The 22,287-nt window shown below is 49.5% G+C and overlaps 1 protein-coding gene across 1 annotated transcript; it reads left to right on the forward strand.

Annotated features, from left to right (window-relative positions):
• The first annotated feature begins 773 nt into the window (after positions 1 to 773).
• LOC118715117 (transforming growth factor beta-3 proprotein-like) lies at positions 774 to 21,428 on the forward strand. Its single transcript, XM_036430838.2, has 7 exons — positions 774 to 1,137; positions 8,940 to 9,103; positions 9,555 to 9,684; positions 14,421 to 14,528; positions 16,612 to 16,783; positions 19,105 to 19,258; positions 20,180 to 21,428. The coding sequence occupies exons 1-7, from the start codon at positions 798 to 800 to the stop codon at positions 20,336 to 20,338; spliced, it is 1,227 nt and encodes a 408-aa protein (XP_036286731.1). The 5' UTR covers positions 774 to 797; the 3' UTR covers positions 20,339 to 21,428.
• Positions 21,429 to 22,287: the final 859 nt, after the last annotated feature.

Consider the following 22,287-nt stretch of genomic DNA (forward strand, 5'->3'; position numbering starts at 1 on the left):
ATGTGAATGTATGCTTCCTTCAAGTAGACTTTTAAAAATTCTTAAAACTTTTTTACCTAATTAGAAGCCTTTATCACCCATTAGGAGTTCTCCTTTTGTATCACACATTTTGTTACTGGTTCTTCAGTACTATCAACACCGCTTCCACTATGCATGCATTATACAAGCTTTAAATGTGAAATAATACTCACAGAGAAATACTATAATGGACAAAATACATAGGACTTTGTACTAAACGAAGTCTGGCAACTGATTCCATCTGTAGACACCACATATGAAGCAACATAAGGAAAATGTCATTTCCTGTGGCAAGGTCCAAAGGAATGAGATTAGATGTTCTTAGGAAAAGGTTGCCCTCTAGATAGACATCGCTAGCATTATCTTTGTCCTTTATAAATTTTATTTTTTAAGATAAAAAAGATGAACTGAGTAGCTTTAGTAAAATGTTATCCAGCCCTTCCATACTCATGCCTGGGAATGAAACACTTTAGCGAAATGTGTCCAAAGGTCCTGGGCTAGGCAGACCTGAGGGGGACCATTGGTTCCTGCATCAGAGACGTCATCGCAGGGAGGTATAAAATTTCGGCAGGGAGAAATAGAAAAAGAAGGGTGTGTGCATATGTGCAGTGAGTTCATGCACCTTCTTGCCAAGCCTCAGTCTTCTGGATCTAGGGAGGCTGCCTGGTTTTCCTCCCTCCTCCTGCACGCCTGCTGGGGTCTCCTCCTCGCCAGGCCTCACAGCCCCCCCCCCCCCCCCCCCCCCCCCCCCGCTCCCGGCCTCTCTCCCCGGCTCGCCCATGAAGATGCCCTTGCAAAGGGCTCTGGTGGTCCTGGCCCTGCTGAACTTTGCCACGGTCAGCCTTTCTCTGTCCACTTGCACCACCTTGGACTTCAGCCAAATCAAGAAGAAGCGCGTGGAAGCCATTAGGGGACAGATCTTGAGCAAGCTCAGGCTCACGAGTCCCCCTGAGCCATCGGTGATGACCCACGTCCCCTACCAGATCCTGGCCCTGTACAACAGCACCAGGGATCTGCTGGAGGAGAGGGAGGACGGCTGCACTCAGGAAAACACCGAGTGGGAGTACTATGCCAAAGAAATCCATAAATTCGACATGATCCAGGGGCTGGCGGAACACAGTAAGTTTGAGTTTTCATGGGGGTGTCTGCTCTAGAGGGTCTGAATGGGAGTAGGGAGTCCCACCAAGGGGGGCCCGGTGGTGGCCACACAGCAGGGTCGCCTGGTCCACCCACACCAAGGGCAGGAGGCAGGATGCACAGTCAGGGTTGGAGAGGTGGGTGGGGAGGGAGACAGAGCCGTTCTGCTAAGACCCTGGCACTTCTGGGAGCCCGGCAGTCCTGGAGCTGAGCGGCTTGCCGAACTCACATCCCATCCTTGGCTGATTTTAACTCGGAATTGCATGGTGTCGTCCCGTTAACATATGTGCTCGGTCGCACATGAGCACGGACCGGTGACTGTAGGCATCTAGGTGTCAGAAAGGGGCAGGGCCGCACTCTCTCTCAAGCCCTACAGTGAGTTCCAAGACTTGGGGAGATTCCGTCTTCTCCCTGCTTTTCACAACTCACTGCGACACGTGTCCGGTTCAGTGTTTCCAGTTTTGGGGGAAGGAGAGCTACACATGAATGTATGTCACGCTTCTGAGGCCCAGGCAAGAGGCATCGTCTTGCTGTCTGGATCCTTCAGTCTCCGCCACACACGTGACCCACGTGAGCTGCGGGCATGGGGGAAGGGCGCACACCTCTGTCCACACGGACGTGTGCTTTATGGCAATGGATAGCCTGGATGTGTACAGTAGGTAAATGCATGTGTCAAATGGGTGCCTTCTCAGTCTGTGGGCATGGGAAGGCGGGGCTGTGGCTCTCACGTGTAGATGGTCGCTGGTGGCCCTTTTGTGTCTGCGTATCCTGGGAAGGGTGGGTGGGTGGGAGGTGTGGCTGTGGGTGCAGAAGGGACGTGGGTCAGGGAGTGTGTCCTCCCAGGAGGCTCCCGTCAGTGCCGAGGAGCTGGGGCAAGGGAGCCATAGTCAGGGAGCCGTGGTCAGGCAGGGGGCAGCAAACCCTGGCACAATGAGCAGATGCCACACAGGATGTCGTGGGGATGGGCAGGGCCCAGTGGGACACGGGCAATGCCAAGGAGGCTTGCAGGTGCAAACAGGAAGCAGGCCCAGACTCTCTGCAGCTGTTGGAGGTGACACAGAGGCTGAGCAGACACAGCCTGGGCCCGCCCTGCAGCTGGTCAGGTGCTGAGCCAACCCTGGAGAGGCAGACACACAAGGCACACTGCTTATAAAGAAGACAGTGGGCAGATGCATACGCCCAACAGATGCTGAGCCAGAGCAGAGAGCCATCATCAGAAGCTTAGGTTAGGGGAGCCTGTCCTGAAGTGGAGAAGGTGGCAGAGGTGGTGCTGGGTCTGTGGTGGGGCACTCACGGGGTCTCCGTGCCAGAGCCTCTGCTGAGAGGGGATGAGAACGCATTCCAGTCCCCATTTTGTCACTCTCAGCCCCCTCCCTCACCAGTGAGCAGGCACTGGGCAGGAAGTGCTGGCAGGAGCTGGGGCAAGGTGCAGGAATGCCCAGAGAGCTGAGAGCAGGAAGGAGTCACTTCCTGGGATGCAGGAGAAAGGGCACAGAGCTGAGAGATGAGGGGACTGCATCAGTTAAGTAATTTTCCCCAAAAGATCAGGGACCCTCACCTAGACCTTCTGCCTGCGGAAGGCACGCTGTGAAGCACTAATGCAAATGTGCAGAACACACATCTGTAAGTCCTACCTTTAACCTGTAAGCTCCTATAGAATTTTGATTAATAGCATGAATGAATCACATGCTGGGCCAAGCAGAAGGGCATAGGAGCTATTCTCTTAGTAACCCTGGGGGCAGATTGCAGAGCACTGAACTGAGTGCCTTCTTTCTTTGCTCTGCCTTATTTTATGGCCAGGGGATTCACATTGCTCCAAACTTCCCCCAAATTCAGCGAAAGTTTAAAAAAATAAAATTATATATATATATATATATATATATATATATATATATATATATATATAAATCAATATTGCTTATTGATTTTAGAGAGAAAGGGAGAGATAGAAACATCAATGATAAGAAAGAATCATTAATTTACTACCTCCTGCACGCCCCCTTCCCCCCTACCCCATTGGGGATTGAGCCTGAAACCTGGAGAATGTGACCCAATCCGCAATCAAACCTTGACCTCCTGGTTCATAGGTCAATACTCAACCACTGAGCCACACCGGCAGAGCAAAGGGTTTTTCTTTATCTAATGAAGAGTCTCAAGCAGACTATGCAAGTGCACCGCATTGAAGCTAGTCAGGTTACCTCCCTGAGCCTCAGTTTCCTCAGCTGTAAAGTCAGAGATAATCTCTAAAGTCCTTTTGAGCTGAAACAATTTTTATGGTTCCATCTGGGATGATTCAACATAAGTCTCCGCCAGAGAGTGAAGGCAAGACTGTAATCCCTTTTATAATTCTCCAGGACTTTGCTATGGGAAGTGGGTTGAGATTTTCTCTGACCCGCTGTTGGGGAAGAAGTGGCTTTCTCAGTTCCTTGGTTACCCGTGTTATCAAGATATCCCCAGGGTTGTGTCATTTTGTCTCCTGCCTTCTAATTACCTCTGTCTAGTGGGAGACTCTTATTTTCATCCAAGGGCGGTGCTAAAACGGCTAGCCAAGCCCAGAGTCGCTGAGAAAACTTGGGCTTTTTTAGCCTTTCTTTTCTCTTGGCTGCTACACTTAGATTGTGTTCATTCTGAAAATGAAAAGATGTATCCAGAGAACTCATTTGTTCTAGTGTAAGGTGAGCAGACGTCCCGCTTTTGGCGGGAGAGTCCCGATTTTTAACAATTTGTCCCGCCTCCTGAGGCGTTTCTAAAAAGTCCCCATTTTTGTCCAAAAATCGGCACTTTTTTAAAATGCCGCGGGACAAAATCGGGACTGTCCCGCCAAAAGCGGGATGTCTGCTCACCTTATTTTAGTGCCAATGCCCTTCTCCCCCAACCAAGTCAGTATTTGTTCTTATGCAGTCCAGAGGATAGGTGAGTGGGGAGGCTGGATTCCCAGGCCCACCATTACAGAATCAGAATCTCTGGCTATTCTGTATTGTCAAACTTCCTATTGCTTCGTAAACTCGCAGAAGCGGAAGGCTCCATGAGCTAGGGCACAACCTTCCCTAAGAGGGGCTGCACATAGGAGTGCCCACAGAGGCTGGGCAGTTAATGCCAATGACCCAGCAGAAAAGTCACAGCCCAAGCGTCATGGCAGACTGCACAGGTCTCAGGTCATGGAGAGATGAGAGTGCATAGGGAAGGTGGGTGGCTAGGTAGTGGTGGGGGGTCTGGAGGGCACACACCCATTAAGAAGGGGTACCCAGCTGAAACTGTTTTGGCTCAGTGGATAGAGCGTTGGCCTGTGGACAAGAAGGTCCTGGGTTCGATTCTGGTCAAGGGCATGTGCCTTGGTTGCAGGCACATCCCCAGTGGGAGGTGTGCAGGAGACAGCTGATCGGTGTTTCTCTCTCATCAATATTTCTAACTCTATTCCTCTCTCTTCCTCTCTGTAAAAAAAAACAATAATATATATATATAGATAGATAGATAGATAGATAGATAGAAAGAAAAGAAAAGGAAAGGAAAGGAAAGGAAAGAAAAGAAAGAAAAGAAAAAAAGAAAAGAAAAGAAAAGAAAAGAAAAAAGAAGGGGTACCCACAGCTCAGTTTGGGCTGAGTTTTGCAGTTAGGACTCTAGTCCAGCTTGACTAGAACATTTCCCAGAACAGCAGAAAATCTGCATCTTTCTGTAAACTTTTCCAACTTTTAACACTAGCTTAAAATGCTTATTGTCTTCTTACTCAAAAATTTAAAAAAAATGATGCATTGGCCAAACAACATGTCTAATACATTTAAAGGTTAATCCATTGAAAGGTTAAACCATTAAAGCTGTGGTTTCTCAAACTTCCACAACATCTGGAAGCCATGGCACCCTTTGCAAAGCACTATAAACTGTGGTTCTCAACCCTGGCTACACATTAGAATCATCTGGAAATCTTAAAAAAAAAAAAAAAAGAAAAGAAAAGAAAGCAAGCAAGCTCTGGACCCACCTACGCTTCAATGTAGTGAGAATCTGTATCGGGGAGTGGGTCCAGGCAGCATCTGTTTTTAAAGGTCTCCAGGTGATCATAACGCACTGCAGGGATAAAGAAGCTCGGCCACACTGATATATGTAGTCCGGTCACTGGAACCGGCAGTACTTTTCCTAGCAGAGATGATGTATACAAGCAAAGGCACAGCTATGAGCCCAGGTGTCTGCAAACATTTCAAATGGCATGGCCCAAAACCACAGTCAGCTGTTTCCAGGTTTTTCCATGAATACTCTCATAAATGTTTTTTTTTTCTTCTTGTTTTTCTCTCAAAAGAGAAAATGGCAGCCATCGATCTATATAGTTTGTGCGTAATGGAAAAAGCTGGTCATGATTTAATTTGTAAAGGTCAGCCCTCTCGCCCAGCTCTCAGGAATACTAGTGTTCTGCAGAAGCAGGAGTTTGGCCACAAAGCTGACTGGGAATTGGCTCTTGTCGGAAGCACAGGTTGGCATCCATAGACCCATTTTGTGGAACCCTGCCCCCTTTTGTTGGTGAAACCATCTCTCTACTGGATGACCTCTCAGGAGACTTCAGAGTGTCTGCTTCAATAAAAGATATCAGAGGACCTGGTTCAAATCCCCCGTCTGCCACCTATTGGCTGAGTGACCTTGCAGAAGTCATTGTTCTTTTCTGATGCTCCCTTTTCTCAATTGTAAAATGGTAAATTTTACTTATTCTCATTCTCCTCAAAGATTGTTAGAGGGTCAACTGAGTTAATACAAGTTCTGTGCAATGCAAGGTTGTGCTATTACACTTTGGTTACTTATTTACACTCTGACTTATTCCACAAATGATTTAAACATCATTATTATTCAGTGAATTTAATGGTCAAGAAGATGATCACATTTCCTTTTCTCTCCCAGGAAGTTCTTTTTACATCAATAACAATTGTGCCTGAGCTCTGCTTATTAGTGTCAATCTGCTCCAGTGTGACCTGGCTAAGACCCCTTTGGACATCCATTTCTTTATCTGAAGGGAGACAACTCCCTGACATCTGATCTAACTGTTAGAAATCTGTAGGTTCCAGTGATTAAAAAAAAAAAAAAAGTTACCTTCTTACCTCCTTGAAATTCCCAACAAGAGGAGTCAGTCCTTCTTAGGGAACAGATATCTAATTGATGGGCTGGAAGAAATCAAGGAGGGATGGTCAGTAGGGTGTCTTGAAGACTCTCTTAGCTCCTTGCTCCCCCATCTCCTGGCTACCCGTTGTCTGGACTCCTCACTGGCACGTGCCATTTTTCTGTTCCCCTTTTCCTTTTTATGGCAACACACACATTGCATTGACATATCCTTTCCTCCCTCCTTCAATAGTTCCTGGAGGTGCTATTATAACTGAAGTCATGTTGATGACAGCTCCCTCCAGAACCAAGGATGTCAGTACTCAAGAGGGTTGCCGGTCCAAGTAGCTTCTCCATGTCTGGAGGGTTATAATCTTGCAAACTTAAAATTTAAATTGCCATCATGAGTCCTCTTTTCGGTTTTCAGGGCATACTTGGCGGGATTTGTTCTTTCAAAGCCAATTATTGATATTAATCAGGGCTTCATTAGGCGGCATTCACACATTTGTTTTTCTAACATCTGTTCCATTAGTTTCCTAAGAACCAGTGTCAGGCCCACCAGATGGCAGTTTCCAGAAACGCTCACTCATCCTTTCCTAAAGATCAGTAGCGCATTTGCTCATTTCCAGGCCTCTGATCCTTCCCGCTTTGTCGTGACTTCCTAAACCACCCCTCGGGTGATTATGAGCTCATTCCAGTCATGTCCATTATGTGTGGAATCTGGGTCTCTGAGCTTGAGTTTCAAGTTCTGTGACCATTTGTGCAGAAAGTTTTTCTCTGGGTGTTAATGCTGCTCAGAGCTTGAGGTTGTCAAGTGTGTACAGGAGAAAAGATAAGATCTTTCTTTTATCTGGCTGTCAGGGGTGGGGAAGAGCATTCACTGCTTTTAGTCTCATGAACAGGGACTAAGAGGCCGTGGGGTGATGGAGGCTGGTATAGCAGGGACAGTTAAGAAAAGAAACTCCTAGAGAGAAAGGAGCCATGGGGATGGACCAGCTTGGTCTGAAGAAACATTAAGCCCCTGTTTGTCTGCCAGGCAGGAGATGTGGGCCCTTTGCCAGACCAATGTTGCCTCATTAGGTCTGAAACCCGCTGTGGGTTATGTCGCTGAACTGCTCTGACACTTTCCATGTCTCCCTACTGTTAATGAGATAAAATCCAACCCCTCGGTCTGATATTTCAGCCTCCCTGCATGTGGCTCCCAATCTACTGTCTTAACTGGATCTCATTTGCTCCAGTGCGGCTGCTTGCGGTCACTCTTACTCACCTGCATTTCCTCCCCATCCTGCCTTTGTTTCCAGCAGACCTTACTCGTGAAATTTCTTTCCTCTCCACCTTCAAACTCTCTCCTCCTGCAGGACCCAACTCAAATGTCTCTTCTTCTATGAAGTGTTCTTTGCTTTCTCCCTCCTCTGATCTCTTTGCAGTATCTTGGGCTTCTCTGCAAGCCCTCAACACTTTCCCTCTGGTCCCGTTATTTGGGCCCATGTGTTAATGATCTCCCCTGTATACTAACCTCCTTGAAGGCAGGGGCCATGTCTTATCATTTTTTGTGTCTGGCCAGTGTGGCTCAGCAGTTGATCATTGACCTATGAACCAGGAGGTCACAGTTCAATTCCTGGTCAGGACACATGCCTTGGTTTCCTGCTCAATCCCCCAATGTGGAGTGTGCAGAAGGCAGCCAATCAACTATTTTCTCTTATCTCCTTTCCTCTCTGAAATCAATAAAAATATTTTTAATCCTATATAATAAAGGTATAATATGTAAATTGACCATCACTCCAACACACAAGGTGACCGCCCTCATGTGGTCAAAAATGGCTGCCCCCACATGGACACAAGATGGTTACCACAAGATGGCCGGCAGGGGAGGGCAGTTGGAGGCGATTAGGCCTGCAGGAGGACAGTTAAGGGTGACCAGGTCAGTAGGGGAGGGTAGTTAGGGATGACCAGGCTGGCAAGGGAGGGCAGTTAGGGGTGACTGGGTCAGCAGGGGTGGGCAGTTAGGGGCAATTGGACTGGCAGGGGAGTGGTTAGGGAGTGATCAGGCTGGCAGGCAGAAGTGGTTAGGGGCTATCAGGCAGATGGGCAGGCGAGCAGTTGCGAGCCAGCAGTCATAGATTATGAGAGCGATGTCTAACTGCTCCCCTGGAATCAGGCCTAAATGAGCAGTTGGATATCCCTCGAGGGGTCCCAGATTGGAGTGGGTGCAGGCTAGACTGAGGTACACACATCTACCCACACCCCACACACACCCCAAGCACTAATTTTGTGTACTGGGCCTGTAGTAATAAAACAAATGAATGAAAAAATACATGAAGGAATGAACCCGCTGGCTATGAGATGATTAAACTATAGGAGGGACAGCTGAGGTCTCCTGAGAATCTGTATTTTCTAAAAGATAAGAAGGGCAGGCCAGAAAGCAAGCTGGAGATGATGTTAAGGCAATGGGAGGAAGGTGATTACAGTTGACTGGCCTGCCTTCTGTGCCATGTCCGGGGGCTCAGGAGCCTCTCTGCTCCTCTCTCAGGTCTGTGTGTGATTCCAGGGCCACCGAGGATCTTCCTCCTATCTGCATGTTTAGGTCTGAGGCCTCAAGCCTCCAGAAAGGTCACAGGTGGGACCTTGGCCCCTTGGCGAGTGTCTGTTGCTATCACATTGCTCCCGTGGTCTCACTCCTGATGCTCCCCTCCCGCTGCTTTGTCTCCTAGGTGAGTTGGCTGTCTGCCCCAAAGGAATTACCTGCAAGGTTTTCCGCTTCAACGTGTCTTCAGTGGAGAAAAATGGAGCCAACCTGTTCCGAGCAGAATTTCGTGTGTTGAGGGTGCCCAACCCCAGCTCCAAGCGCAACGAGCAGAGGATCGAGCTCTTTCAGGTGAGCCCCCTCCCAGAACAGAAGCCAACCTGGTGGGAAGCCCAGGCAGACCTGAGTAGGAATCCTGCCTCTCCGAGCCTTCGCTTCTGTGTGCCACTAAGAGGACTGAGCGTTACTTTAGTCAGTAGTGGTGTCGAACTCAATCAGAGAAGGGGCCAAAATCTAAAATCCAGCCTAAATCGCGGGCCGAATGGTTTACTGAACAGTCATAAACTGTCATTGTGATGGAAACGCAGCAGAGTGCAGTGATGACAGCGCGATGCGGGCCACATTGCAAGGCCTGGCGGGACGGATTTGGCCCGCGGGCCTTGTGTTTGACACGTGCTTTAGTGCTCAAAGCAGCATTCAGAAACGTGCTTTCCTCTTGCTCCCCTCACCTGCCCTGCACTGTGACACAGCCTGTGGGACTCTGTCCGGGCCTTGGGATCCTACCTCTGTCTCTGTCCTGCAGATACTCCGTCCAGATGAGCACATCGCCAAGCAACGCTACATTGGCGGCAAGAACCTGCCCACGCGGGGCACCACCGAGTGGCTGTCTTTTGACGTCACTGACACTGTGCGTGAATGGCTCTCTCGAAGAGGTAGGTTGGCTCTGAGAATAAGCGTTTTGAAAGGAGCCTATGGCCCTTTTATCCTTCATGAAACAGAGGGGAGAATACAAAATGAGGGGAGTAATGGATCTGGGTTTAAGACTTAGCTTTGCCACTGACTCCCTGTGTGTTCTTCCTTTATTCACTCACCTCGTATTTATTAACTCCTCACACTGCGCCAGGTCCTGGATTCAGCAGTGAACAAGACAGGTGAGACCCCAGATCCTATGGGGCATTGGTTCTGGTGGGAGAGACACATAATACACGAATAAACGTATTGACAAGGAAGAACTTCAGAGAGTGATAAGCACCACGAAGAACAGAAAATGGGCAATGTGACAATGACTGGGTGGGATCCAACATAGGATGCTCAGGGAGGGTCTCTAAGAAGAGGGAATTTGTGCCCTGAGGTCTGAGTGAGGAGAAGGAACCAGCCTGGGAGAGTCAGGATAAAGGATGTTCTAAGAAAAGCAAACAGCAAGGCCCAGGCCCCCGGGCGAGAACAAGCTTGATTTGTTCTAGTGGCAGCAGACAGACTGGCATGGCTGGAGCCGAGTGGGCTGGGGTCAGAGAGGTAGCTGGGGCCGTACGGACCTGTCAGGCCATGGTCAGGTTTAAGTACTTATTCCAAGTGTGATGAGCTATCCTAGGAGGGTTAGAAGCAGGGCTGGGGATACGGGGTGAGGTGATTTGGTTTACATACCCCTCTGGTTGCCCTGAGGTCAAGGGAAAAGCAGGAATGCCAGTTAGGGCCTGACAGCAGTCTGAATGAGAGCAATAGGCACTTTGACTAGGCATAGCAGGGGGTATGGAGATGGTGTGGATTTATTCTATATTTTGGAGGAGAAGCCAGTAGGACAGGCGGATTGCGTGTGGTGTATAAGGACAGAGAAGGAGCCTAGAGCAGTAGCAAACTGAGGCTCTCGAGCCACATGTGGCTCTCTGGCCCCTTGAGTCTTTAGCAAAGGCCAGCTTAGGGATACCCTAATTAAGTTAATAACAATGTCCCTACCTATCCTGTTTCCCTGAAAATAAGACAGTGTCTTATATTAATTTTTGCTCCCAAAGATGCAGTAGGTCTTATTTTCAGGGGATGTCTTATTTTTCCATGAAGAAGAATACGGTACACATTTATTGTTAAATGAAAATAAAGGAAATTTATTACCTGTCTACGGTCAGGTAGTATGGTGGTTGTCAACACAAACCAGACAAACTGTGAATCCTACTGTATTAAGAATTTACTCATTTATTCAATGACAATCATGTCATCTTCTTGAACATCATCATAACAATCCAATTCCTGAATTTCCTGGTGAATTTCTTGTGACTCCATTTCTTTCAGAATCAGTGGACCAAATCTCTGATGTTTAGCCTAGGGGGGCCCTTATTTTCGGGGGGATGCCTTATATTTCACTCAGAAGGAAACATGTAAGTAGGTCTTATTTTCGGGAAAACACGGTATATAGTTTAAGCTTAAAAATTTTGGCTCTCAAAAGAAATTTCAATCGTTGTACTATTGATATTTGGTTCTGTTGACTAATGAGTTTGCCGACCACTGGTCTAGGTGATTTCAAAGATGTTTGAACTGAACTAACACTTATTGAAATAGGAAGATTGGGAGAAGAGCATGTTTGAGGAAGGTTCTGTCTTGGCTCATTAACTTTGAAAGGCCTATTAGACATCTAAGCAGAGCTGTTCGAATTTTACACGTCCCAAACGTCTCGCCCACTCGCTGTTCCCTCACCTGGAAAATAAGGCAATGGTTCCTTCCCTGATGTCACCACAGGCCCCACCATCCCCCGTCCCCCAAGAGTGAGGCTGGAAGTCCCGACTTAGCATGAGTGAGTCAGCTTGCTTTGCTCACTCACAGAACCTGCCTGGGCTCTGGGCATCTGAGTTTGCAGGTCCCCAACCAAGGGACATTACCTGGTGGCTGAGCTGGCAGATGGTGGGCTGGAGGCCCTGCCTCGGCTCCAAGGTCCCCGGAATCTGTCCTATCTCTCTTCCCGAGCACCAGGAGAACCACGTGGCTCAGCTGACAGCAGCACTGGTGGGAATTCTGACTCAGACAGCACTCCGCCTAGAGCCCGATGTGGCTGCAGAGAGAGGCCAGGGAAATGAATCTCTGCGCTTCCCTGCCTGATTTTGATCAGCTCCACCTGGATGTCTCTGACGCCCTGAAGGAGTTCTTATTTTCACAGCTGCAGAACTCAATGAGCAGCTTGCATTGAGAATGATTTCCATCCTTCTGGAGACATCAAAAAGATAATTTCGCAATAGAATCTATGGGTCCCCCACCCTCCAGCCCCACCGCTGCCAATTCTGAGCTTAGTTCTTCAGTGGAACCTTCCGTTCCCTCTCGGCAGATGCTGCCCGCCCCCTGCACAGACCTTGCCTTCTGTAGAGCTCAGGAGCCTCTTCCGAGTCTGTGGCCCCAAACAAGGCAACAAATGGAGCAGTTGGGGGTGTGGACTACTGAGGAAACTGAGTCACGTATCTATCTGCTGTTCCATTCATTTACCAAACATTGGACAGCCTACGATGTGCCTGATTCCCAGGCTGCCTTCTGGGTTCCAGACCTGGCTGGGGCTTTCTCCAGGGTTGGGGTCCCCTGAGCTATTGCTCTACCCCACCTGCATTTCGTCCACGTGCAGAGCCAGGCCTCCCCAGCAGTGGGGCAGGGAGCACGCCCAGCATCTGGGCCCTGGAAGGGTGGACACTGGGAACACAGGACCATTTTGCATCTCAGTGAGTGTGTGAGCATCCTCATTGGTGCTCTGTGTTGGCCTTCTTCTCTCTCTCTGTCTCTAACAATCAGGAGTGTAGCTCTGGCATCAGGCTGCCTGGGTTTGAATCTTGGCTCTACCACTTCCTGGTTGAGTACCTTGGACAAGGCATTACATTTCCCTAGGCCTCCGTGTCCTCTGTGTAACAAGGATAACAACAGTTCCCACTTTGTAGGATTATTATAAAGATTCAAACACAGCATGGAGGTCTCAAAGCATGCTCTCAGGGAGTCCAGGGATGCTGGTGATTATTGCCATCACTCTGAGCTCCCTGCCTAGACACAGGTCGGTCCAGCCAAGCCATCATCTCACACCTGCACCCTAACCCTGACTCTCCCCAGCACATCTGTCTGAACCTTGACTTTCCAACTAACAGAATCATAGAACTTGTCCGCTCCAGGTCCCTCTCAGCCTACCTTAACGATTCGGGATAGCAAGAAGTCTTATGTAACCCATTTCAGCTGCTCCAGCGCCTTCCTTCAGTGGCCTTAAACCAACAAGAGTCCACTCCTTTCACCTCCCTTCCCTTCCCGACCACGGCTGCTTCCGGATCAAAAGAGAGTCTCTAATTGTCAAACCCACCAGAACTGATGTGATACCAAACCCAGCCTGGTATCCCTGCCCAAAACTACTGGTTCAGTTAAATTTTTTTCACTTATTTTTCTTCCACTTTACTCAACTTTTTGTACTCATCTCCTTGCTTCCCCAATTTTAGTTATTAAAACACCTGATCCCAGAACTCCTAGGAGAAAGGGCCAGAACTGGCCCTCTTACTCCAGAATATCAGTCATCAAACCCAGCACCTCACAATTCCTGGGGCTTGTTCTCGCCAGCTCCTGCCATCTGGACGGTTGGCCATGGCCCTCTGCAGCTCTTCTGGCCCGATTTCACAACTGTCTCCACCAGCTGTTTGCTTTCTCCCAGTGAGCCATCCCACTTCAGACTTCCCAGTGAAGCAGAACGAGGATTCCCAAAGAAGCTTCCGAGGAACCTTTATCTGCTTGTGCCCTTGCTCCTTAAGGAAAATATAGCCAACTGTAATGTTCATTTTATCTCCTCTGGGATCTACCTCTTTATGGCAACAATCCCAGCCCTGGTAGAAATGCTGGCAGCTTCCACTCAGACTGATTCTGCCGCCTGTTTGCCACTGACCTTGCTCGGGCATGCTCCTGATTTAAGCTCAGACTCCACCACCTTCCTCCCATCTTGTGGCCCTTTACGTTGGGTCCTTTGGGATCACTGCCTCTCAGTCCCAGAGTTCTTCAAGTTTCCCCTTTCCTTGGCCTCTCCCAGCCCCTCTGCCTCTTCCCTTCAACCTTGGCTCGAGTACCACCTCTTTCAATAAGCAGCTAAACTCTAATTGTCATACCCATCAGAACTGGTCTTAGAGGGTGTGACTTTTTTATCTTCTGTCCTGCTCCTCTTTTTTTTTATGTTTTGATTTCAGAGAGAAAGAGAGAGACAGACAGAAACATCAATGATGAGAGGGAATCATTGATCGGCTGCCTTCTGCACACCTCCTACTGGGGATTGAGCCCACAACCCAGGCGTGTGCCCTGACCGGGAATTGAACCATGACCTCCTGGTTCATAGGTCGACACTCAACCACTGAGTCACACTGGCTGGGTGCTCCTTATTTTTTTTGCTTCCACGCAGGCATGTGACAATTTTTTCCTAATACCATCTTTTAAACATAGATGAATGTTGAAATTTTCCTTTCTGATCCCCACTAGTTACGCCTCCAGAAATCCATGGGGTGTGGCAGCATGAGTGGGAAGGTCTGTGCTGGCTTTGGCATCACTTTCTGTCTCCTGTGCCCCTCAGGACAGCCCTCTTCTGTCTGTGGCAGCAGAGACCCTGGCCCTCCGGTGCATGGGTGGGGCATACACATCTCGATCACACCAAGTGCTTTTCTCACCCACTCTGTGTCTTATTTTGCAGAGTCCAACTTAGGTCTGGGAATCAGCATTCACTGCCCGTGTCACACCTGTCAGCCCAATGGAGACATCCTGGAAAACATCCATGAGGTGATGGAAATCAAGTTCAAAGGTAACAGAGTGCACAGGACAGGAGACCCTTCCCAGACCCCGGGCAGAGGGACCAAGCTCCCTTGCAGAGATGGCCACTCTCCTGTACTCAAGTCATTATGCTTGGCCCCAAAGCAATGGGTGTGACTGTTAGTTTCTAGATGTAGAGCACACATTAGCATTTGGAAGACACTGTTCGGTTGGTCAGAGAAGTGAGATCTTGTGGGCGAGTGGCACCATCGCTCTGTGGTCAGTAAAATGGGGGTGCGAGGACCTCTTTCCCAGGGTTGCTATGCAAATTAAATGAGATAACAAGTGTATAACCCAGTGTCAGGAATGCTCAACAAATAATAGCTGTCTTCCCCTTCCCTAAAAGCAGTGGACGTTGGTGGCTGTGAATTGAGGGGTCCTGACTACCGAGCCTGCGGGTGTTACAGAGCCCACTGGATCCTTGCCCCGGCGGCACCTGGGTTTGAATTACGGCTTCAGGGCTCTGGGTGTTTGTGATGAGATGGTGAAAAAGTTGAGAGTCATTTCAGGTTTTCCAGTGTGTTTCTAAGGTGCTCAACCTAGACCAGCACTGGGTTTTCCTTCCCTGTCCCATTTTGGATAACAGGCACACCTGAAGCCAGGTGGTTTATCAAGGTCAAAGCAACCACACCAAAGCCTGAGGTCTGAGGCTTGTCTGGAAAATGGTGCTGGCCTGTTGGCTCCCTGCCTGGTCTCTGTTTCAGTGCCTTTTTTATTTTATTTTATTTTTATTATTTAAAAAATATATTTTATTGATTTTTTACAGAGAGGAAGGGAGAGGGATAGAAAATTAGGAACCTCGATCAGAGAGAAACATCGATCAGCTGCCTCCTGCACACCCCCTACTGGGTATGTGCCCGCAACCAAGGTACATGCCCTTGACTGGAATCGAACCTGGGACCCTTCAGTCTGCAGGCCGATGCTCTACCCACTGAGCCAAACAGGTTTCAGCTGTTTTTATTTTTATTTTTTAAGCCAAACATTTGACATCCTAATTACAGAACCTCAGAGCTCAGATCTTTGGAGTCTGTACCACCAGGTCAGGTCAGGACAAAATCCTTCCACTTCAGTTTTGTTCATAAAAGATCATCAGGGAAGGAAATTGGAAACCCAGGCCTCTTATTCATCTCAGGGCCCAGGTGCCCTTGTGTAAGGTCCAAGTCCCTCCAGCGACATATAAATTAACCCCCTGGGTCCTGTCCTGTGTGGAGATGGACCATCGCTGGCAGCTGTAATGTCCTTTCAGCTGAGACTCTTTCTAATCCAGTCTTCAGTCTTGACCTTTTCAGGTGAAATAGGTTTTCTTCCCAGAGTTTGCTTGCTAAGCTGATTATTGTGCACTCCGTTAGCGCCTCTGAGTTTTATAGTGAAAACATTTGAATGGGAACGATTATTCAGTCTTATTCCTCTGGCTTCTCTTCAAGATGTCTTACAATTGTGACACCTTAAGTTACAGCAGGAACTTCCGGGTGTCTTGACCAATTCTGATCATAAGAGGGAACTCACACCCACAAGAGTCCAAGTCCCAGAATCTAAACTAACAGCCCAGAGAAATGTGAGGTAGCTGCTCAGTGACAGATGTTTCACAGGTCCAGGAGCATTTCAGGAAAGGCTCACTGCGTCTTAAAAAAAAAGTCTTTATTGTTAGAAGTATTACCTTGCTCACCCTCAGTGCTCCACCCCCTTCCCCCACTTGTCCTTTTCCAGCCATTCCCATGCCCCCCCGAACCCCCAGCTCTCACCACCCCATTGTCTTTGTCCATGGGTTATGCATATATGCAATTAAGTTATTGGTTGATCTCTTCCCACCCACTCTCCCCTGACTTCCCTCAAGGCTCCATAGTCTGTTCAGATGTACACACACACACAGGAGGCATGAGAGGTCTGACCAGGGCTGTCTTGTGGGTTCCTCTGATACCGGTTCCCCCATTGAGTCTTTTCCTTCCTCACAGACCACACTGCCCTCCTCCTGGGCAGGGATGGGATGGGATGGGATGGGATGGGATGGGGTGAGAAGGCAGCCTCCACTCTGCCTTTCTTAGACAGGAGAGTGTCACCTTCCTTCCCTCCTATAGGCGTGGACAGTGAGGACGATTACGGCCGGGGAGACCTGGGATGCCTCAGGAAGCAGAAGGACCAGCACAACCCGCATCTCATCCTCATGATGATCCCCCCACACCGGCTGGACAACCCTGGCCAGGGCGGCCAGAGGAAGAAGCGGGCCCTGGACACCGATTACTGCTTTAAGTGAGCCTGGGCCGCTCAGGATCCATGAACTCTTGAGGCCACTTGGACTGGCACCTACTGTGGGCAGGCCTGGCTCAATGGAGGGCCCCTGAGGCTGTTCACAAATGTCTTCAGGAAAGAAGATTTACAAACCTTTCTGTCTCTCTGGGAGCCCCCCAGTTTCCTGCAGCCCAGCTCTGTGAGGCCAGGATGAAGTGCCAGGAGAGTGTGGGCTGAGCCTCACCTTAGTTCTCATGTTTAGTTTTTGTTTTTAATTTTTTTTTATTGATATCAAAGAGGAAGGGAGACAAAGAGAGAGACTGAAACATCAACGATGAGAAAGAATCATTGATTGGCTGGCTCCTTCATGCCCCACACTGGGGATCTAGCCCCCAATCTGGGCATGTGCCCTGGCCAGGAATCAAAGTGTGACCTCCTGGCTCAGAGGTCAGTGCTCAGCCACTGAACTACACTGGCCAGGCAGTTCTCCTGTTTCAGAGTACGTGCAGGGTGTGTTTGCCTCTGGGCAATGCTTGCAGGAATTCCCATGAGGGAAGTGCTCAGTTCCCTGTGAAGGGTCCAAGGATGATATGGGATAAGGGGAAACTGGACAGCTCCATTTGTGTCAGGCAATCTGAGCTCGAGAAATTAATGAACTAATTCAGACGTTGTTAGTAGCCTTAGTGAAGAGGTTACACAGAGCCTCTTTTCTTATTTAGGAGTCATTTAACTTCTTGTTTATAACGAAGGGCTGCTGGAGCATGCACAGCGGTTAGTAAAAGGTAGAAATGACCACATTCATGAGAAGGTCCGAAGGGTACGTGCTTCATGAATTTGGAGCTCATCTGCGGATGCAGGGGAGGTTTCAGAGGGTGTGGAATCCCAGCCTTGGAGGACCAGTGAGCGTGGGTGGGGCCATGGGAGGAGGAGGCACTTCCAGTAAAGGAAGGGGCATGAGTGGGTCAGTCTGGCTGGAGGGGAGGGTGCCTGGATAGAGCGGGGGGGGGGGGGGGGTGCGGGGGGGGGAATGACTCGGGAAGTTTTTAGCTCTAAAACCATGTCTTGTTAGGAGCAGTCGAATGAATGAGGGATGCTGAGCTTGGGGAACAGAAGGGGTAAGAGAGGCATGTGGTTGCCTCCAACTGTCTGAAGGCTGGTGTGTAGATTAGTCCTGTGTGGCGCGTAATCAGTTAGGAATGGATGCTCTTGGCTGCAGGGATTTCTTGTTCATAAGAGGCTGGCAGCAGCAGGCTCAGGGTTGATCTGGATGCTTAATTATGCCACCGGGGACACAGGCTTTCCTTCTCTCTTCAGTCTGCCACGCTTAACATGGTGCCTTGCTTTTCATGCTCTTGCTCATGGTCACAGTGTCTGCTGGAGCTCCAGGTAGCTTGTGTGTGCTGACGACAAGAAAAGAGAAGAGGCAGAGCTAGTAGTGTTCCTCTTCTATCTGCAACTTTTATATGGAATCAAATATATATATATATATTTTGCCAGAATTGGCCCTCATCCCCTGCATGCTTCTCCTTATGTCTGGTCATTGCTGTTACATGACCACCCCCATCTGCAAGGGAGGCCAGGAAAACAAGTATCTGGTGTTCTAGACTCTGTCATGGGAAGCAGCAAGAGAAGGGGGTTAGGAATGAAAAGATAATAAAGAATGTCTGCCACCCTCAGAACCCACAAGAAGCCAGGTTTTGGCCTTGGAAACAGCAAGTCCTAGGTCTCAGCAGATACTGAAGTAAGACTAGCTCCCACCTGCCAAGGGTACTGCCCAATGGGCTTCTGCAGGCAGCAGAACTGATATGTCCTGATGATCACATTGGGGGGTGAGGGGGTAGGAATCGTGAGTCTGATCATAGAAGGACATGCCTCATTTTGATTCAATGGCCTTGAGATGTAATCTAAGCAGTCTTCTCCCACAGTACATAAACTGAGTGAGCTTAAAGGTCATTTCTGGCTGGGTGCACAGTAGGAAGGTAATCAAATCAACCTCCACTGAGCTGAGTTGGCTGATAACATTCAGTGCTTGGTTTTCTGTGGAGCGATTTATGTCTCTGCTTTGATTCATAAAGTAAAAAGGAGCAGGGCCCCCTCTGTCTTTTTGCTCTTATTTATCATCTATATCTGCTCGGTATGTCCCTGGGACCAGGGTCTTTAACAGAAAACTCTGTTAAAGTCTATAAGGCTCCTTGCACTTGAATCCCAGGTTCCATCGATTAGACCCCGTCTTAGGATGACCAGGAGGGACTCCAAGTGGAAAGATGAGGGCTGCTTGTGAAGTTGTTCATGTCAGTGGCTTGCTTTTAGGTCGGGTTTCTGTAATGTGTTTTGTGTTGCAGCAATGTGGAAGAGAACTGCTGTGTGCGCCCTCTCTACATCGACTTCCACCAGGATCTGGGCTGGAAATGGATCCAGGAACCCAAGGGCTACGACGCCAACTTCTGCTCAGGCCCTTGCCCCCACTTCCACATGGCCGACGCAAACCACAGCAAGGTACGTATGGAGGGGGCTCAGGCCCCAGGGAGCGCCAGGGCTGAGTGGACCAGGCACCTGTTTGAAATTGATGCATGAAGGACTGAATGCCAAGTGAGGGAACGATGAGCTGGAGCGAGTCAAATCCCTTCCCTGAAGGTTTTGATCTTGGCACTCTGGCTCAACTCTACTCAGGCACATTCTCCCCTTCATAATTACTTACATAGTTTTGGCCTGGCTTTTCATCTTCTCTGTCTAAAGCGTTTCTATTGTTCTGGAATGAATTTGCTCCATGCCACCCTGTATGTCAGAGATGTGTGCGCCTGGCTGGCAGGTGATGTGGGCAGAATGGCTTCCGCCACCACCTGAAGAACTCTGGTAATTCCAGCCTCCTGACTGTAGAAAAGTTACTTAGGAAGATGAGGTAAAGCATGCAGAAGCAGCTAACTGAAACAACAGGAAGAAAAGGGGAGAGGGGGAGGGGAGTCCAGGACCCTGAAACCAGCTTATTTTTCCCTGGTGGGTGGGGTTAGGGGAATAAAACCAGGGCAGAAATTCACAAGGCACTTTCCTTACAGCTCATTGTCACTACATCTAGTCTGGCAATTACCAAATGGCAAGGTTTTGTGAAGTCTATTTCTCACCAAAGTGGCCAATTAGAACTGGGAAGACCAATATAGGAGTGTTTTCTTCACAGAGAGAGAGGATTCCACGACCAATGTCAAGTCCCCCATAGCTGTTAATGTGTCAAACTGTTAACGAGCAGGTGCAGATGCTCTCCATTCCTGCTCCGTGGATGAACGGGACTGGTCACTCACGCCAACTGGACGCATGTCCGTGGTGTTGACCACGTGCTCGGTCTCTGGAGCAGCCCCAGATGGCGTGGAGGGTCTCAGGCCTGAGGCCTTGCTTTCCAGCTTCTAAGTGATGTCTCCTCCCCAGGTGCTGGGTGTGTACACCTTCTTGAACCCCGAAGCCTCTGCATCGCCTTGCTGTGTGCCCCATGACTTGGAGCCCCTGACCATCCTGTACTATATCGGGAATAACTCCAAGGTGCAAAGTTTCTCTAACATGGTGGTGAAGTCCTGTAAGTGCAGCTGAGGCCCCGCCCGCAGCCCGGGGAGCAGAGAGAGAACTGCCACAGCCGGCCTGCCTGCTCCTCGGGAAACACAAAAGCAACAGACCTCACCTGGAAGCCTAGAGCCCACAAGCTGCAGCGTCGGGCAAATGGCCGAGACGGAGGCTCCCTTCTGGAGCGTTCCTTTCTTGTTGGCTCTGAGAATCACTGTGGCAAAGAAAGTGTGGGTCTGGTTAGGGGAAGGCCGAACTCTTCAGAACACACAGATGTTTCTGGGACGTGGACAGGTGGTGGGACGGTGGAAGAGGGATGGCGAGCGGACAGTGGTGTGGCAATGGGGTTGGGGAGACGGGGAGGAGAAGAGGCAGAGTGTGGCCGGGACAGGGCCAGGCCGGAAGACATGTCTGATCGAGGTCAGATTTGCTCATTGCTGCCCCACGTCGGCTCTAGGGAATCTGGATCACGTTATGCATGGCAAGCATTTCACTTCCGACAGGTTACCAAAACATGGTCCCCAGTGTTGTCTCTCATATGACCTGGGATGAAGAATGAAATCTGTTAATTTTGCAAACTGTCCTCTGGACACCCATCAGCATCAAGGGGCATTGCAGGGAAAGCGGCCCGGTAATGCAGATCCCGGCCCTCAGCTCCACGGGGCCCTAGGGGGACATTGAACTCAGAAGCAGAAGGTGCAAAGCGACCCTGCTCCTGTCTGCCCTCTGGGTCCCTCCTCTCAGCTTCTTCTCTGGTGGCATTTCCCCTGGGACATTTGGCTAGACACCTTCCAGGTCAGGGTACACATCCGAGATGGGGGTGCGTGCAGCCCTGGGGGCATTATGGGCTTCCCCCTGCCCTGGGCCGTGTTCACCTGGTGTTCCTGGAAGCAGGTGCTATGTGTGGGGCACGCGGGTAGCTCACTCGTGTGCCACGCAATGACTCGGCCCAGACGCGTAGACTGAGGTATAAAGACAAATACAAATATTAATCTCGAAATCTTTGTATAAATAAAAAAATTTTGGGGAACCTTGGATCGTTTCCTCTTCTGGAAGATTGTTTTTAGGACAGTAAAAGCCTTATTCTAAAGTGTAAGTCTGAGTCGATAGTTCAATCGTACTATCGACATTTGGCTGTTGACTAATGAGTTTGCCGACCACGGGCTTAGTGTGATCAGCCTGTACGTGGCTCATGAAGCCGCCTTCCCCCGTCTGAGAGACCGCACTCTTGTGTTCCGCTTTCTTCAGTGCGTAACATTCTCAGACACCCAGAGGAAGTGGCTCAGACTTGCAGACATTACACTGTATGAATTTGACCTCCGTTTAACTGTGGGCAAAAGCACTTGGGATGGGCTTGCATATGGAAATGCGTTCATTTGTACATTCACTGTAAGTGGCCAACATCATCCATTTTGAAAATCTCATCTCAACATCCAAATCAATGGAGAGTTAGAGACACTGCCTGTGGCAAATTGCCTGAGAATAAGCGGCCACTTCTGCCATCAGAGGAAGCCTAGGCAGAGCCCAGCAGGGGCCCCTTCTCAGACCAGGGGCCTCTTGCCAGGGGCTCGGGGATGGGAGGGGACCGAAAAAGCGCAACTCAGGAGCTCTCCGTGGGTCACAGAGCCCGGGCTGCACAGAGTCCGTCCTGCCACCGATGTCCACCTGAAGCAGCCTTGTGCAGGGTGAGGCACACGCTCCTCTGTGGAAATCGCTTTGCCTCTGGTGAAATCAGTCTAGCCTAGGCTAAATTTCTCAGGTCGAAGGATGTGGAGGATGCTGGTGGGTGTGCATCTTGCTCCTTCTGGAGATCTCCCATTTTGAGCTCCTGAGTTTGCACAGCTGGACCTTTTCCTGCGTTGTCCGTGCCCAGCAATGCCAAGTGCTTCTCTCCCAGCCTTCATTCCATGTGGCATCATTTACTCCCACTGTACTCAGATACTCAGCCCCGCCCCCCCCACCCCCGCCCTATAAACATG

This window comes from Pipistrellus kuhlii, unplaced genomic scaffold (genome assembly GCF_014108245.1).
Source record: "Pipistrellus kuhlii isolate mPipKuh1 unplaced genomic scaffold, mPipKuh1.p scaffold_m20_p_1, whole genome shotgun sequence".
Classification (NCBI taxonomy): Eukaryota; Metazoa; Chordata; class Mammalia; order Chiroptera; family Vespertilionidae; genus Pipistrellus; species Pipistrellus kuhlii.